Genomic DNA, 13104 nt, shown 5'->3' with positions numbered 1-13104 from the left:
TGTAACTGGCACTTAATTTATCGACCCCAAAAGGACGAAAGGCAAAGTCGACCTCGGTGGAATTTGAACTCAGAACATAACGGCAGACGAAATACCGCTAAACATTTCGCCCGGTGTGCTAACGTTTCTGCCAGCTTGCCACCTTACTCTAACTATCTAACTATCATCTATCTCCTACAGACCTACTTATGCGCCTAGTATATTATGTTGGTATTACTAGTATTACTATGTTGGTATTGACTTTCTGAAATCTCACATCATTATTCATGATATAGTTAGAGTTGATTGAAAATATAACTGAACCTTCTTGGGCCACATGAGGATATTATAAGGTCCAAATTGTTTTTAAATATTAATATAAATAAATTATACAACTATTGAGTAATGTTTTTTTCTCATTTGTATATTCAAACTTACACATCCTTCTCTAGGACAATACATGGGGGACTGAACTGGTTCATCCTCATCATACGGTCTGTACCCACCTTCCCACTCACTTCGAATCATAAATATATAATATATGTATGTAAACAAAGTTGGTCTGTTTATATGTAACTGGTGTAACATTTCCAGCTTATGCTAAAGTATAAGAGAGTGGCAAAGTATCAAAGAAAGATTTTTTTTAAATTGATAAGAATCTTTTTAAATAGGAACATTTTCAAATGAAATAATGAAAAACAAACTTCTCATGTCACTGCCCCATATAGTTGCAACATCTTCCATAAGAGATGAAAAATAGCACCTAATAATTGTTTATATCAAATAGAATTTTCAGGAGAAATGGAAAAGTGAGATGGAAGTGGGGAAAAAAATTACAAAAAGTTGAAATGTGAAGACAAAAGAAAATAAAGTGAAAATGGTGACGATGAATGAAAATTACCTCAATTTTACGTAAGAAGTTGCGAGCCCTAAGAAAGTCTACTGTAGTTTTGTAACAGCCACAGAGGAGAGCATGTTCTGGAGAGAGGAACGCTGCAAAGTCATGTACAAGTTCAGGATAGTCCTTCATTAAATATGACAGGTTTTTGTACAGCTGCAAAAGAGAAAATGAAATTACTAAGTTTTGGCAAAATATCATAGGTTCTTATATATGCTGAGGGCAGAGAATTTTTCAAGTGAATGGAGGGACAGGATTTTGTGATGTTCATACTTTTCCTAAAACTGTTATCAATGCAAATGACACAAAATAGTTCCAGTTATATATCAATGGTTAACATAGTCCATCAAAAATAATTAAAATTTTAACCTCGTTCATGTACTTCTGTTTCTATGTAGATCATAACCCCCCCGCCATTCGTCCTTTATTATCTATCTATTTCTTTACCATGTAAACATAGTTCCCATAGCTTCGTCTTCCTTGTTTGTCTTAAGTTCATGCATATCCATTAATTGTCACATTTTATTTATTTTATTCAAGTTTATCATTTCGTTAATTCATTCTCTCACCTGTGCCAGTGGAGTGCTAACAGCACCATCCGAGCGGGATCATTGCCAGAGCAGCTGTCTAGCTTCCGTGCCGGTGGCACGTAAAAAGCACCATTTGAGCGTGATCGTTTCCAACTTCGCCTTACTGGCACTTGTGCCGGTGACACGTGAACAAAACATTCGAGCGAGGTTGTTTGCCAGTGCTGCTGGACTGACTCCTGTGCAGGTGGCACGTAAAAAAACACCATTTGAGCATGGTTGCTGCCAGTACCGCCTGACTGGCACGTAAAAGCATCCACTACACTCTCAGAGTGGTTGGCGTTAGGAAGGGCATCCAGCTGTAGAAACTCTGCCAGATCAGATTGGAGCCTGGTGCAGCCATCTGGTTCGCCAGTCCTCAGTCAAATTGTCCAACCCATGCTAGCATGGAAAGCGTATGTTAAACGATGATGATGATGATGATGATGATGATGACACACACACACACACACACAAAATCACTATCATCCAACATCCATGTTTTGTGCTCATATGGGATGGACAGAAACCAACAAGCCAGAGGACTATGTTGAGCTCCAGTGTCTGCTTTGGTATGGTTTCTATGGCTAGATGCCCTAACATCAGCCACTTTACAGAGCATACTAGGTGCTTTTTTTCATGGCACCAGCACTAGTGAAGTCATCAAGTAACTTGCAAAACAAGATCTCCTCATAGTGAAAGAGTGCAGTAGAGAAGTGTTTTATGTTTGGTGTTGAAAGGCTGGAGTATGATGGAGGAACAGAAACAGGTGTCTTGCTGTAGGAGAGATATCTACCCCAGCAGGAGACTGAGAAGAGATGATGGTGATGAGGTATCAGGGCATACACTCAAGATATAAGAAGGTGTTTTTAAGAGTGAATAGGGACAGAGGAACAAGGAAGGGTGAATATGTAGGTAGGTTTGTGAGAGTGTAAAAAGAGAAAGATAGTGAGAGGTAGGGATAGGGGTGAATGCATTGAGTAATGAACCTGGGTGGAATTGGGTTAATGGCAAATTTCCATTTGGGGCTGCAGGTAAAGGAAAATAGGAGTGGGTCAGGGAGGAGGAGATAAGCGGCAGTAAATAAAGAGGGAATGAAGAGTAATCATCATCATCATCATCATCATCATCGTTTAACGTCCGCTTTCCATGCTAGCATGGGTTGGACGATTTGACTGAGGACTGGTGAAACCAGATGGGCTACACCAGGCTCCAATCTGATTTGGCAGAGTTTCTACAGCTGGATGCCCTTCCTAACGCCAACCACTCAGAGAGTGTAGTGGGTGATTTTACGTGTCACCTGCACGAAGGCCAGTCAAGCGGTACTGGCAACGGCCACGCTCAAAATGGTGCGGTATGGAGAATTTTTATTGATTAACTCTGGGAAATTGCTCATGATTAGAATCTATTCATGCATGTATAGTTTTGTATGTTTAGGTGTATCATCTTCAGGTCAAAGAGTTTCACAAAAGAATGTAGTAAGGTTGTTAGTCAGCAGAACTGTAATATGGTTTGGCTGTTGTAAGTTTTATTTAGATATCAAAGGGATGTTTACCTTTTGTTTTGAGAATGTGAATATTAAATCCTAGAATTCACTCCAGTGTTTTAACCTCAGTAGTTACATGTGTTTTGTTGGTATGTTAGCTTTTAGGAGATTGGCATTTAAGGGTTCACAAAAGAATGTAGATAGGTGGTGAGGGTTATTTGGATTGCACAAAGCCAAAACTTCAAAGTCACTGTCATTACTATTCTTGTTAAAGAATAATAAATAAATAAATATAAGCAGGATAAGAGGAGACACACAGGACAGAGAGTCACTAATGAAGTCACAGGGTATGACGAAAGGACTTTGACAGATGCATAAACTAAGAGTAATATGAATAAAAACTAAAATGAAGATCAAATAGATAGTGTGTGTATTTAATTGACCCCCCCACACACACACACACACACACCCAAAAAAACTGACCATATATAACATACACTTGTCATTTTAGTTCAAGTAAAATAACCATTAGATCTATTATCCATTCCCAAGAACTCAATTAACCAAAGACTATTGAGACACCAACAGAAGAATGCAGGATATGACACTTACAGACCAATCCTTTGATCACTTGGCTAGTTTTTCATCATTGGGAGATACACATGACTTCCATACACATCATACATGTGTGTGTGTGTGTGTGTGTGTGTGTGTGTGTGTGATTTCATATTTCCTTCTCACCTACACATGCATTTCACTCATTGGTTGTAAATAATGGCTTCACTAAAGATGTTATTTGCTTGAAGCCCAATATGAAAACAGGTGGGGGTTGATAACAGGAAGGGCACCCTGCTGTAGAAAAGTCTGCTCCAACATGGTCTCATGTGATCCATGCAAACAGGGAAAAATAAATGTTAAAAAAATGATGATGATGAAATACATATGGAGTCACACACACACACACACACACACATATAAACACATGAAGGTATACATCTCAAATCAAACTCAATATATAGTATATAGTAGTATTAAATTGCTGGTGAAGACAATTTAGTTATTAGGTTTTTCAATAATGAATAAAAACAGGGCTTACTACAACAGGTGAATGATCACTCTTGCCGAATTCAAACAAAATCCTGAGGAATTGTTCATAGCGCTCTATATCAGTTTTCAAAGTTTCTTTGACCTTATTCAGATAAGCCAAAGCAAAAATGGTGTCTCGGTGATCTCTCTGAAACAAAGGCAACAATACATATGTACAGGGTTTATGAGGATCAAAAAATGATTTCACCTTACATTTTACAAAACACATACATATTACAATAATCCTTTCTATCATAGGCACAAGGCCTGAAATTTGGAGGAGGGGGATAGTCAATTACATCGACCCCAGTATTCAACTGGTACTTAATTTATTGACCCCAAAAGGATGAAAGGTAAAGTCGACCTCGGCAGAATTTGAACTCAGAACATAGTGATGGCGAAATACCACTAAGCATTTCATCCATTGTGCTAACGATTCTGCCAGCTTGCCACATTATACATATTACAATAATATACAAGGAATGACAGTCAGTGCTAGGAATACAGGCAGCGCTATTGTTTAACCCAAGGTCAGTCCTGATCAAGCAGACTTTTGATAAAAGACATTCCAGTCATGACCCTCCTTCCTGTAAATTCAGGATTATGTTGTCCACTGAATGCTTTCTTTTTTTTAAATGTTAAGATGTAAGATAGCTGAGATTTGATTCTATTTCTGGCAGGTGTAGTGACTATACAGCATACATCTACCACTTGGTGTTATTCTACTAAAATATTTCCTCTGTGTATGTGTTTTAATGAGGGTTTTTTGTGGAAAATTTGAATTTTTACAATTCTTTTTACACACAGAAGCCATAATTTGTGCTAAAACCAAACAATGATATAATTTAAGAGCAGAATTTTTTTGTCTGACCAGCATCTGAAGTTGACTGTTAATGTGAATATAGCTTTGACAATCACATCTTTTGTTTAGAACTACAAGCTTTACGATAGCCTTAGTTACACTCAGTGAACAAGTAAGCTACACTCAGTGAACAAGTAAGCTACACTCAGATCTGTAACATAGAGGAGGCATTCTTTTTTTATTTCAAAGCACAAGTTAATGTCGTCTGCATATTTTAACACAGTAACATGCTTCAAGTTGGCAAGTATTTCATAAATGCATGCAATAAATTACAGGAGAGAGAGAGAGAGAGAGAGAGAGAGAGAGAGAGGGGGAGAGAGAGAGAGAGAGAGAGAGAGAGAGAGTTTAATGCCTGCTTTTTCATGCTTGCTACCTTCTTAACCACACATAATTTGAAAATAGATGCTGCGATTAATTTTGGAAGAAGATAGAATCATCAAGATTAGAAGAGAATCAGAGTTCAATGTAATAAGAGGAATACTATTTTAAACTGACATTTCCAGCATCAGGATGTCAAAGTTGAAAGGTCATTAAGTGCAACGATTGGCATAGCCACCCAGTTTAATAACTCACCCGAGGGTCTTTTTCAATTAAATTTGGTGCCAACATGGCAAGTTTGATGTCATTCCGTTTCTGTGCTTTGGTTCGTGTATCTTTACTCCTTTTCTGATGACAGCTGAAATATTAATAAAGGGGGTGAAAAAATGAAAATATTTGAGAAAGGACAGAAACTCTAAGGTCATTTTAATACTTAGTTTGGGAGAAAAAAGGACAGGCTGAAAATATACAGGTGGTCTAGAAAGAAGAGGAGGTGTGAGAGAGAGAGAGAGAGAGACAGAGAGAGAGAGAGAGAGATACAGAGAGAGAGAGAGACAGAGAGAGATACAGAGAGAGAGAGACAGAGAGAGAGAGAGACAGAGAGAGAGAGAGAGAGAGAGAGAGAGAGACAAGAATAGGCCATAGTGAAAGAGAAGAATAACAAAGAAATGCGAAGGTAAAAGGAATAATTAAAATGAAAAAAAGAGAAAGATAAAAATAGTGAGAGATACAGTGACAATCATACATGATGTGAAGGAATTATAATAGATATCATCATTATTTAACATCTGTTTTCCATCCTGGCATGGGGTGGATGGTTTGATACAATCCAGCAAATGACAGGGCCATAATGTGTTACACATCCAGCTGAGCATACTGGCTTCATTCCTTGCAAGCTTACGCATGTCCTCAGCAGTCACAGCCCATTTTTCACTGCCATGTAGCATGACTGTTCGTACACATGCATCATACAGTCTACCTTTTACTCTGAGCGAGAGGCCCTTTGCTACCAGTAGAGGTAGGAGCTCTCTGAACTTTGCCCAGGCCATTCTTATTCTAGCAGCTACACTTTCAGAGCATTGGTCACCTAGGTAATGGAAGCTATCAACTATTTGTAGTTTTTCTCCCTGGAATGTGACAGAAGCTGTTCTCTGCACATTCGAAGGGCCTTAAAATTAACCTAGCAAAAACCAAAGTCTTAGTAAGTAGGAAGGCAGATAAATCACAAATCCCTTCAGGTTGATGGCTCTGCTCGATCTGTAGAAAAGGTGTAAGTAGAAACTCCCATAAGAACACCTGTGTAAGCTTTGGACACATAAAAGGTGTAGCAGTATCAGAGGAAGGTTAACAGGAAAAATAGCTTTTGTATATGAAAGATGCACAGGTACAATAAACACCGAAAATGTAAAGAAAATAGACTCCATCAACTGCCGGGAAAGGGGAAGGTAAGCTAGAGGTAGTAGATAGCTTCCATTATCTAGGTGACCAAGTTAGCAGTGGAGGTGGATGCTCCAAGAGTATAGCTATGAGAATAAGATTAGGCTGGACAAAGTTCAGAGAGTTCCTGCCTCTGCTGGCAACAAAGGACCTCTCTCTCAGAGTGAAAGGCAGATTGTATGATGCTTGTGTGTGTACAGCTATGCTACATGGCAGTGAAACATGGGCTGTGACAGCCAATGATATGCATAGGCTTGAAAGAAATGAAGCCAGCATGCTTCGTTGGATGTGCAATGTCAGTGTGCATATTCGTCAGAGTGTAGGCATCTTGAGAGAAAAGTTAGGCATAAGAGGAATCAGATGTGGTGTGCAAGAGTGACGACTGTGCTGGTATGGTTGTGTGATGTGTATAAATAAAGACAGCTGTGTAAAAAAGTGCCGATCTCTAACTGTGAAGGGGACCAGTGGCAGAGGTAGACCCAGGAAGACATGGGATGAGTTGGTGAAGCATGATCTTTGAACTTTGGGCCTCACAAAGCAATGACTAGTAATCGAGACCTTTGGCGATATGCTGTGCTTGAGAAGACCTGTCAAGCCACGTGAATTCGCAGTTGTGGTTGATGCTGGTGTTAGGCAGCTGGAACGTAAAAAGCATCTTTTGAGCATTGGGCCTCAGAGACAATGACTGAGATCTTTGAAGCAACCTTTTGAGCATTGGCCTCACAGAGACCAAGCTCCTTTCATGTGTTGAGCCGCTTGGAGGCAATGACTGAGCCCTTTGGCATTCTGTTGTGCTTCAGATGGAGACCCATCAAGCTGAGCAAACTTGCAGTTGTGACAGATATGGGCCTCACAGAAGCAATGACCAAGACCTTTGAAGCACCTTTCGAGTGTTGGGCCTCACGAAAGCAAAGTGGCTGAGCTCCTTTTGAGTGTTGGGCCTTGTTACAACTTGAACTTACAACTATGTGTTATGTGTCATTCAGTCTAACACATGTGTGCATGTATGTGTGTGTATGATGGTTAATTCTGATTGGTTCTTTTCCTATCTATAAAACCTGCTGTAAATTGTTTCGCAACAAAAAGTGTTTTTTAGCCAGTCTTATCTCCAGCATGCATTCAGTGTTCTGTTTTCATTAGGCTATGGCCTGAATTACATATTACTGGAATAGGACTGGTACTCATTAACTGGCGACAAGGATAGACGTGTGCTATGCTGAATTAACCCACACAACTGTGGAGTACTACTTCAGACAAACCATCCCCTGCTATATAGAATCGTTGGAAATGTTCGTTTTTGGATTATTTAGAACTACTTTCAATACTACAACCAACCATTAATTTATCAGAATGTCACAAAATAAAGGTATTACGCCAATTTCTCGGGGAGCAAGGACAAAGACACTTCGATGCCTTGAGAATTATAGAATCTGCCACATAAAGCGTTTGGTTTACTGAATGAACTTTGGGGATTTGCTAAAAATGTGTACACAGCAGATTACTGTTTTACAAAATTAAATCAGAAACCTGAAGAAGACTGCAATGATTTCATTTCCAGAATACAACAAGCTTTACTTGAATGTGAATACAATCTGATTCCTCCAAAAATGTTCAAAAACGAAATAGCTTTGCAATGTCTGCTTTCCAGTATTTGTGATGAGACTGCCTGTTCTAAATTGCTTTTGGAAGAAGAATTAAAGCTTACTTGGGAAAGAGCCTGTGCTATAGTTTGTCAGAGCAAAAGCATTTCACATCAGCTAATTAAATTTTCTATACTAACAGAGGGCAGATGGCTGTGCAATCTATTATGTCTACAAAAACTCGGCCATCAAGTCTTACAGAAAAACAGTTTACTTGTTATCATTGTGGATTTAAACATTATTTTCCATCTGAGTGCCAGCATCAGCAAACAGTTTGTCATTTATGTGGTAAAATGGGATATCTTGCCAGAATTTGTCATACAAAGTACGATGAACACAGAGTTTCATCTTCACTAAAACATTCGGTGTGAACGATAAAAACAAATCAGGAAAACCAAGGCCAAGATTTCGCTTTAAATTCACTTTAAATGCTACTGTTAACACTACAGTCTGACCACCTTTGTACATTGTCGATGTGATAATTTAAGGACAGTCAGTTTGCATGGAAATTGACATGGGCACTTCAGTCTCTATTGTTACCACTCATTCTGTCAGCTGTTTACCACCACTTTCTACAAACTATTCAACTTCAAAAACATATACCGTGCAAGAAATCCCAATAACTGTAGTTTGCAATGTAAATATGCAACATGGTGATGTATATGTAACCACTGGAAATCGTCCAAACTTATTGGGTCATGATTGGTCACGACAATTACCTGGTACACTCACCATGATTAAAACTGTTTGTGATACACCATCATTGAAACAACTGAAAAAGGAATACTGTACTTTATTTGACACCAAGCTTGGAAAATTGAATGAATATAAAGCAAACATAAAATTACTTTCCAACACGTCACTGTGGTTTTGTAAAGCTCGAACACTTCCATATGCTTTGCAGCCAAAAGTGGAAGCCAAATTACAACGTTTACAATCAGAAGGTGTTTATTGTTCCAGTTCAATACTTTGATTTGGCAGCTCACATTGTACAGGTGATGAAATGCTCAGTGCACATTGCGGAGATTATAAACTTACAGTCAACCAGTCAGCTGTTTTACCTAAAATAAAAGATTTGTACACGACTCTAGTGGGAGGCCAAAAGTTCACAAAAACTGATTTCAGTCATGCATATTCCCAGATTGAACTTGATGACAATTCTCATGCTTGCACTACGATTGCTACCCATATTGGGTTGTTTCAATTTACTAGATTACCATTTGGAATTAATTCAGCCTCAGGAATTTTTCAGTACATTATCAACAACATTGCTAAAGATGTACCATGGGCTTGTGCATACCTAGATGATTTACTAATCACCAGGCATTCCAATAATGACCATTTTCATACATTATCCATCATACTCAATCGTCTTTACAAAAACGGATTAAAACAGAAGAACAAATGTGAGTTTTTTTGTGATTCTGTTTGTTATCTTGGTTACCAACTTAATAAAGATGGTTTGCAAATTAGGAGTGATAAAGTACAGCCTATTTTAAATGCACCAGAACCTAAAAACAATAGTCAGTTAAGATCATTTGTAAGAATGTTGTGACATTATCATCATTTTTTACCAAATATTTCAACAATGCTGACACCATGCCTTATTGCATAAAGATTTCCTTTGCGGGTGGAATGTTGAACACCAGAAAGGGTTTGCTACAGCTAAGAAGTTACTTACTAGTTCATCTGTACTTGTGCATTATGACCTGCATAAATGTTTGATGTTACAATGTGATGCATCTCCATCAGGGCTAGGTGTAGCCCTTTGTCACTGAATGACTGACAGTACTGTTCATCCTGTAACTTTTGCCTCATGTACTCTGTTACCAGCTGAAAAGAACTATTCTCAGTTGGACAAAGAAGCAATTGAAGTTTTATTTAGTGTCAAGCAATTCCATCAATATGTTTGGGGTTGTCATTTTGAAATTTATACTGATCATAAACCTTTGATTGCACTACTTGGAGAAGAGCAGGGTATTCAGCAAATGTGTACACCTAGAATGTAGAGGTGGGCTTTGGATGTTAAGTGCTTATAGTTATAGTGTGCATTATGTTCTTGGGCCTAAGAATGTTACTGCTGATATATTGAGTCGTTTACCCTTGACTTCTTTGTTACATGAAATTGAACAACTAGCAGAACTGATACACATGATGCAACATTTTAGTGGCACACCTATCCGAGGACAGGATATACTTCAACTAACAAAGATCAAATACTGTCCAGTGTCAAACATTATCTTTTAAGAGGGTGGCTGTCCAAAACAAGTTTAGAATTAATACTGGTTTTACAGTGTAAAGATGAACTGAGTTTGCACAAGGGTTGCATATTTTGGGGTCCTCATATAATTGTACCCTTTAAATAAAGACAACAATTGCTTAATGAGTTGCATGATGCTCATCCAGGCATAAATCGAATGAAGGCATTATCTTGAAGTTACCGTTGGTGGCCCAATCTGGATGCTGATATTGAGCAGATGTGCAGAAGATGTGACGTTTGTCAACAATATCAGCAACAAAATACACCAGGACCTGTACATCCCTGGAAGTGGCCATAAAAACCATAGCAAAGGTTACACATAGATTATTTTGGTCCTCTTAAATGGTACGATGTGCTTATTGATTATTGATGCCCATTCGAAATGGATAGATGTACATCCAGTGGTACATGCTACAGCAGAATCTACAGTAGCATGACTACACTCATCATTTTCTACATTTGGGATTCCAGAAACAATTTGTTCAGATAATGGCACTCCTTTCACAAGTGAGGTTTTCCAAACATTTTTGAGAGAGGATGGGGTACATCACATAAGAACTGCATCATATAATCCGTCTTTAAATGGCTTAGCAGAATGAGCTGTTCTGACGGTAAAGAATGGATTGAAAAAGCAAAGTACTAGAAACCTTCAGACTAAACTGTACCATTTACATTTTGCCTATTGCACAACCCCAACTGAATCTACAGGCAAGTCTCCAGCTGAGTTTTTGTTTGGTTGCAATCTGCAAACAAGATTCAGCCTTTTATTCTTGTCATCGCACAAAAATATTGAAGAAAAACTAACCTGAATAAATGCAAAGAACAAGGAAGGATTACAATTGAAAGCGTCTGATGCTGTGTATACTCGACTTCCCCATGAACCGTGTTGGCAATCAGCAACAGTTGTTGAAACTTTTGGAAGTTCAATCAATTTGCGTTTACCAAGTGGTCAAGTTGTGTGCAGACATTTGGATCACATTTGATCTCGAGTAATAAATGCAACAAATGATCAAATGGAAGTGAACGAGGAAGCTGGGTCAACCTCAACGGGTGAAAGCGACTGTTTGGATGAAAGAGAAACAACTAACAACCCTACACTGCAACAATCAGAGTGTATATCAAAACCTGTTGACTGCTATCAGGGTCAGACATATAATATTGACTAGGAGAGAAAGGGATGTTACAACTTGAACTTACAACTACATGTTATGTGTCATTCAGTCTATCGCACGTGTGCGTGTGTGTATGATGGTTAATTCTGATTGGTTCTTTTCCTATCTATAAAACCTGCTGTAACTTGTTTTGCAACAATATATGTTTTTTTTTTAGCCAGTCTTATCTACAGTGTGCGTTCGGTGTTCTGTTTTCATTAGGCTATGGCCTGAATTACATATTACTGGAACAGGACTGGTACTTATTAGACCGCACTGAGACAATGACCGAAACCTTTGGCTCAAGTGTTGGGCCTCACGGAAGCAATGACCAAGACCTTTGGCATTATGTCATGCTTGAGAAGACCCATCAAACCGAGCAATATCACAGTCATGGCAGATACTGGTGTCACACAAATGGCACCTGTGCCAGTGGCACATAAAAGCACCCATTACACTCTTGGAGTGGTTGGCATTAGGAAGGGCATCCAGCTGTAAAAACCTTGCCAAATCAGACTGGAGTCTGGTCCAGCCTTTCAGCCCCAGTCAAACTGCTCAACCCATGCAAGCATAGACAATGGATGTTAAAGGATGATGATGATATATACACAAAGATATAACAGTGCATAAGATTTTATACATGGAGAGGAATCCACCATGCGGATTTCTTACATGCTAGAAAGGGCAGTTAAGACCCATACCACAAAAAGATTCTTCTTTAAAATCTTATACACTATTATATATAAATATTTAAGTTTTCTGACTATTAATTACACATGCTGACCACTGGTAAAAAAATTATTTTTTAATCATTTTTGTATAAACATATGCCAGCATGGACAACAGATGTTAAATGATGATGATTCACATATGTACACACACACATTGGCATTTTTTGTGTGTATGTATATATATATATACACATACATACAAAAAATGCCAACTTACCATTAGCGATTGAAAACCACAAATGAGTTAAAGATGTACTCATATCATATGATTTTGAACCTTATGAACAAACACTTAGTCTTCATCAGTGAGTATTACTTTTTCAGGGTTAAACATTATGCGTATCACCATATGTGTATTGACCAGTAGAATTCAGTGACAAATTCAAAATGATCGAAGTGAATGAAATAAAATATAATGATATATATATATATATATATATATATATATATATTAATAATAATAATATTAGGGATAAAAATCCAAAATTACAGGTAAAAACTCAATTGAAATCAATTTATTAAAAATTTAAATTAAATTAAGTTTCACAGTATTCATCATCATCGTATTAAATATATAAAAGATATTATTATTAAATATATAATAATAATAATAATAATGAAGGCTACAAAGAAAGTACCAGCATTGCTAGAAATAGGAATTAAAATAACTCAAAACCACTTTTATCACTT

General features: G+C 37.9%; 1 protein-coding gene across 1 annotated transcript in view; it reads right to left on the bottom strand.

Annotated features, from left to right (window-relative positions):
• Window positions 1-13104, bottom strand: part of LOC106875903 (GON-4-like protein) — a 79860-nt gene that overhangs the window by 18868 nt on the left and 47888 nt on the right. Inside the window, exons 18-20 of the mRNA XM_014924219.2 lie at window positions 5451-5553; window positions 4026-4163; window positions 881-1033 (exon numbers count right to left, since the gene is read on the bottom strand). Of these exons, the coding sequence (XP_014779705.1) occupies window positions 881-1033; window positions 4026-4163; window positions 5451-5553 (394 nt within the window). The remainder of the gene's footprint in view (window positions 1-880; window positions 1034-4025; window positions 4164-5450; window positions 5554-13104) is intronic.

Source organism: Octopus bimaculoides, chromosome 10 (genome assembly GCF_001194135.2).
Source record: "Octopus bimaculoides isolate UCB-OBI-ISO-001 chromosome 10, ASM119413v2, whole genome shotgun sequence".
Classification (NCBI taxonomy): Eukaryota; Metazoa; Mollusca; class Cephalopoda; order Octopoda; family Octopodidae; genus Octopus; species Octopus bimaculoides.
This window is presented reverse-complemented; position numbering and strand designations above follow the sequence as displayed.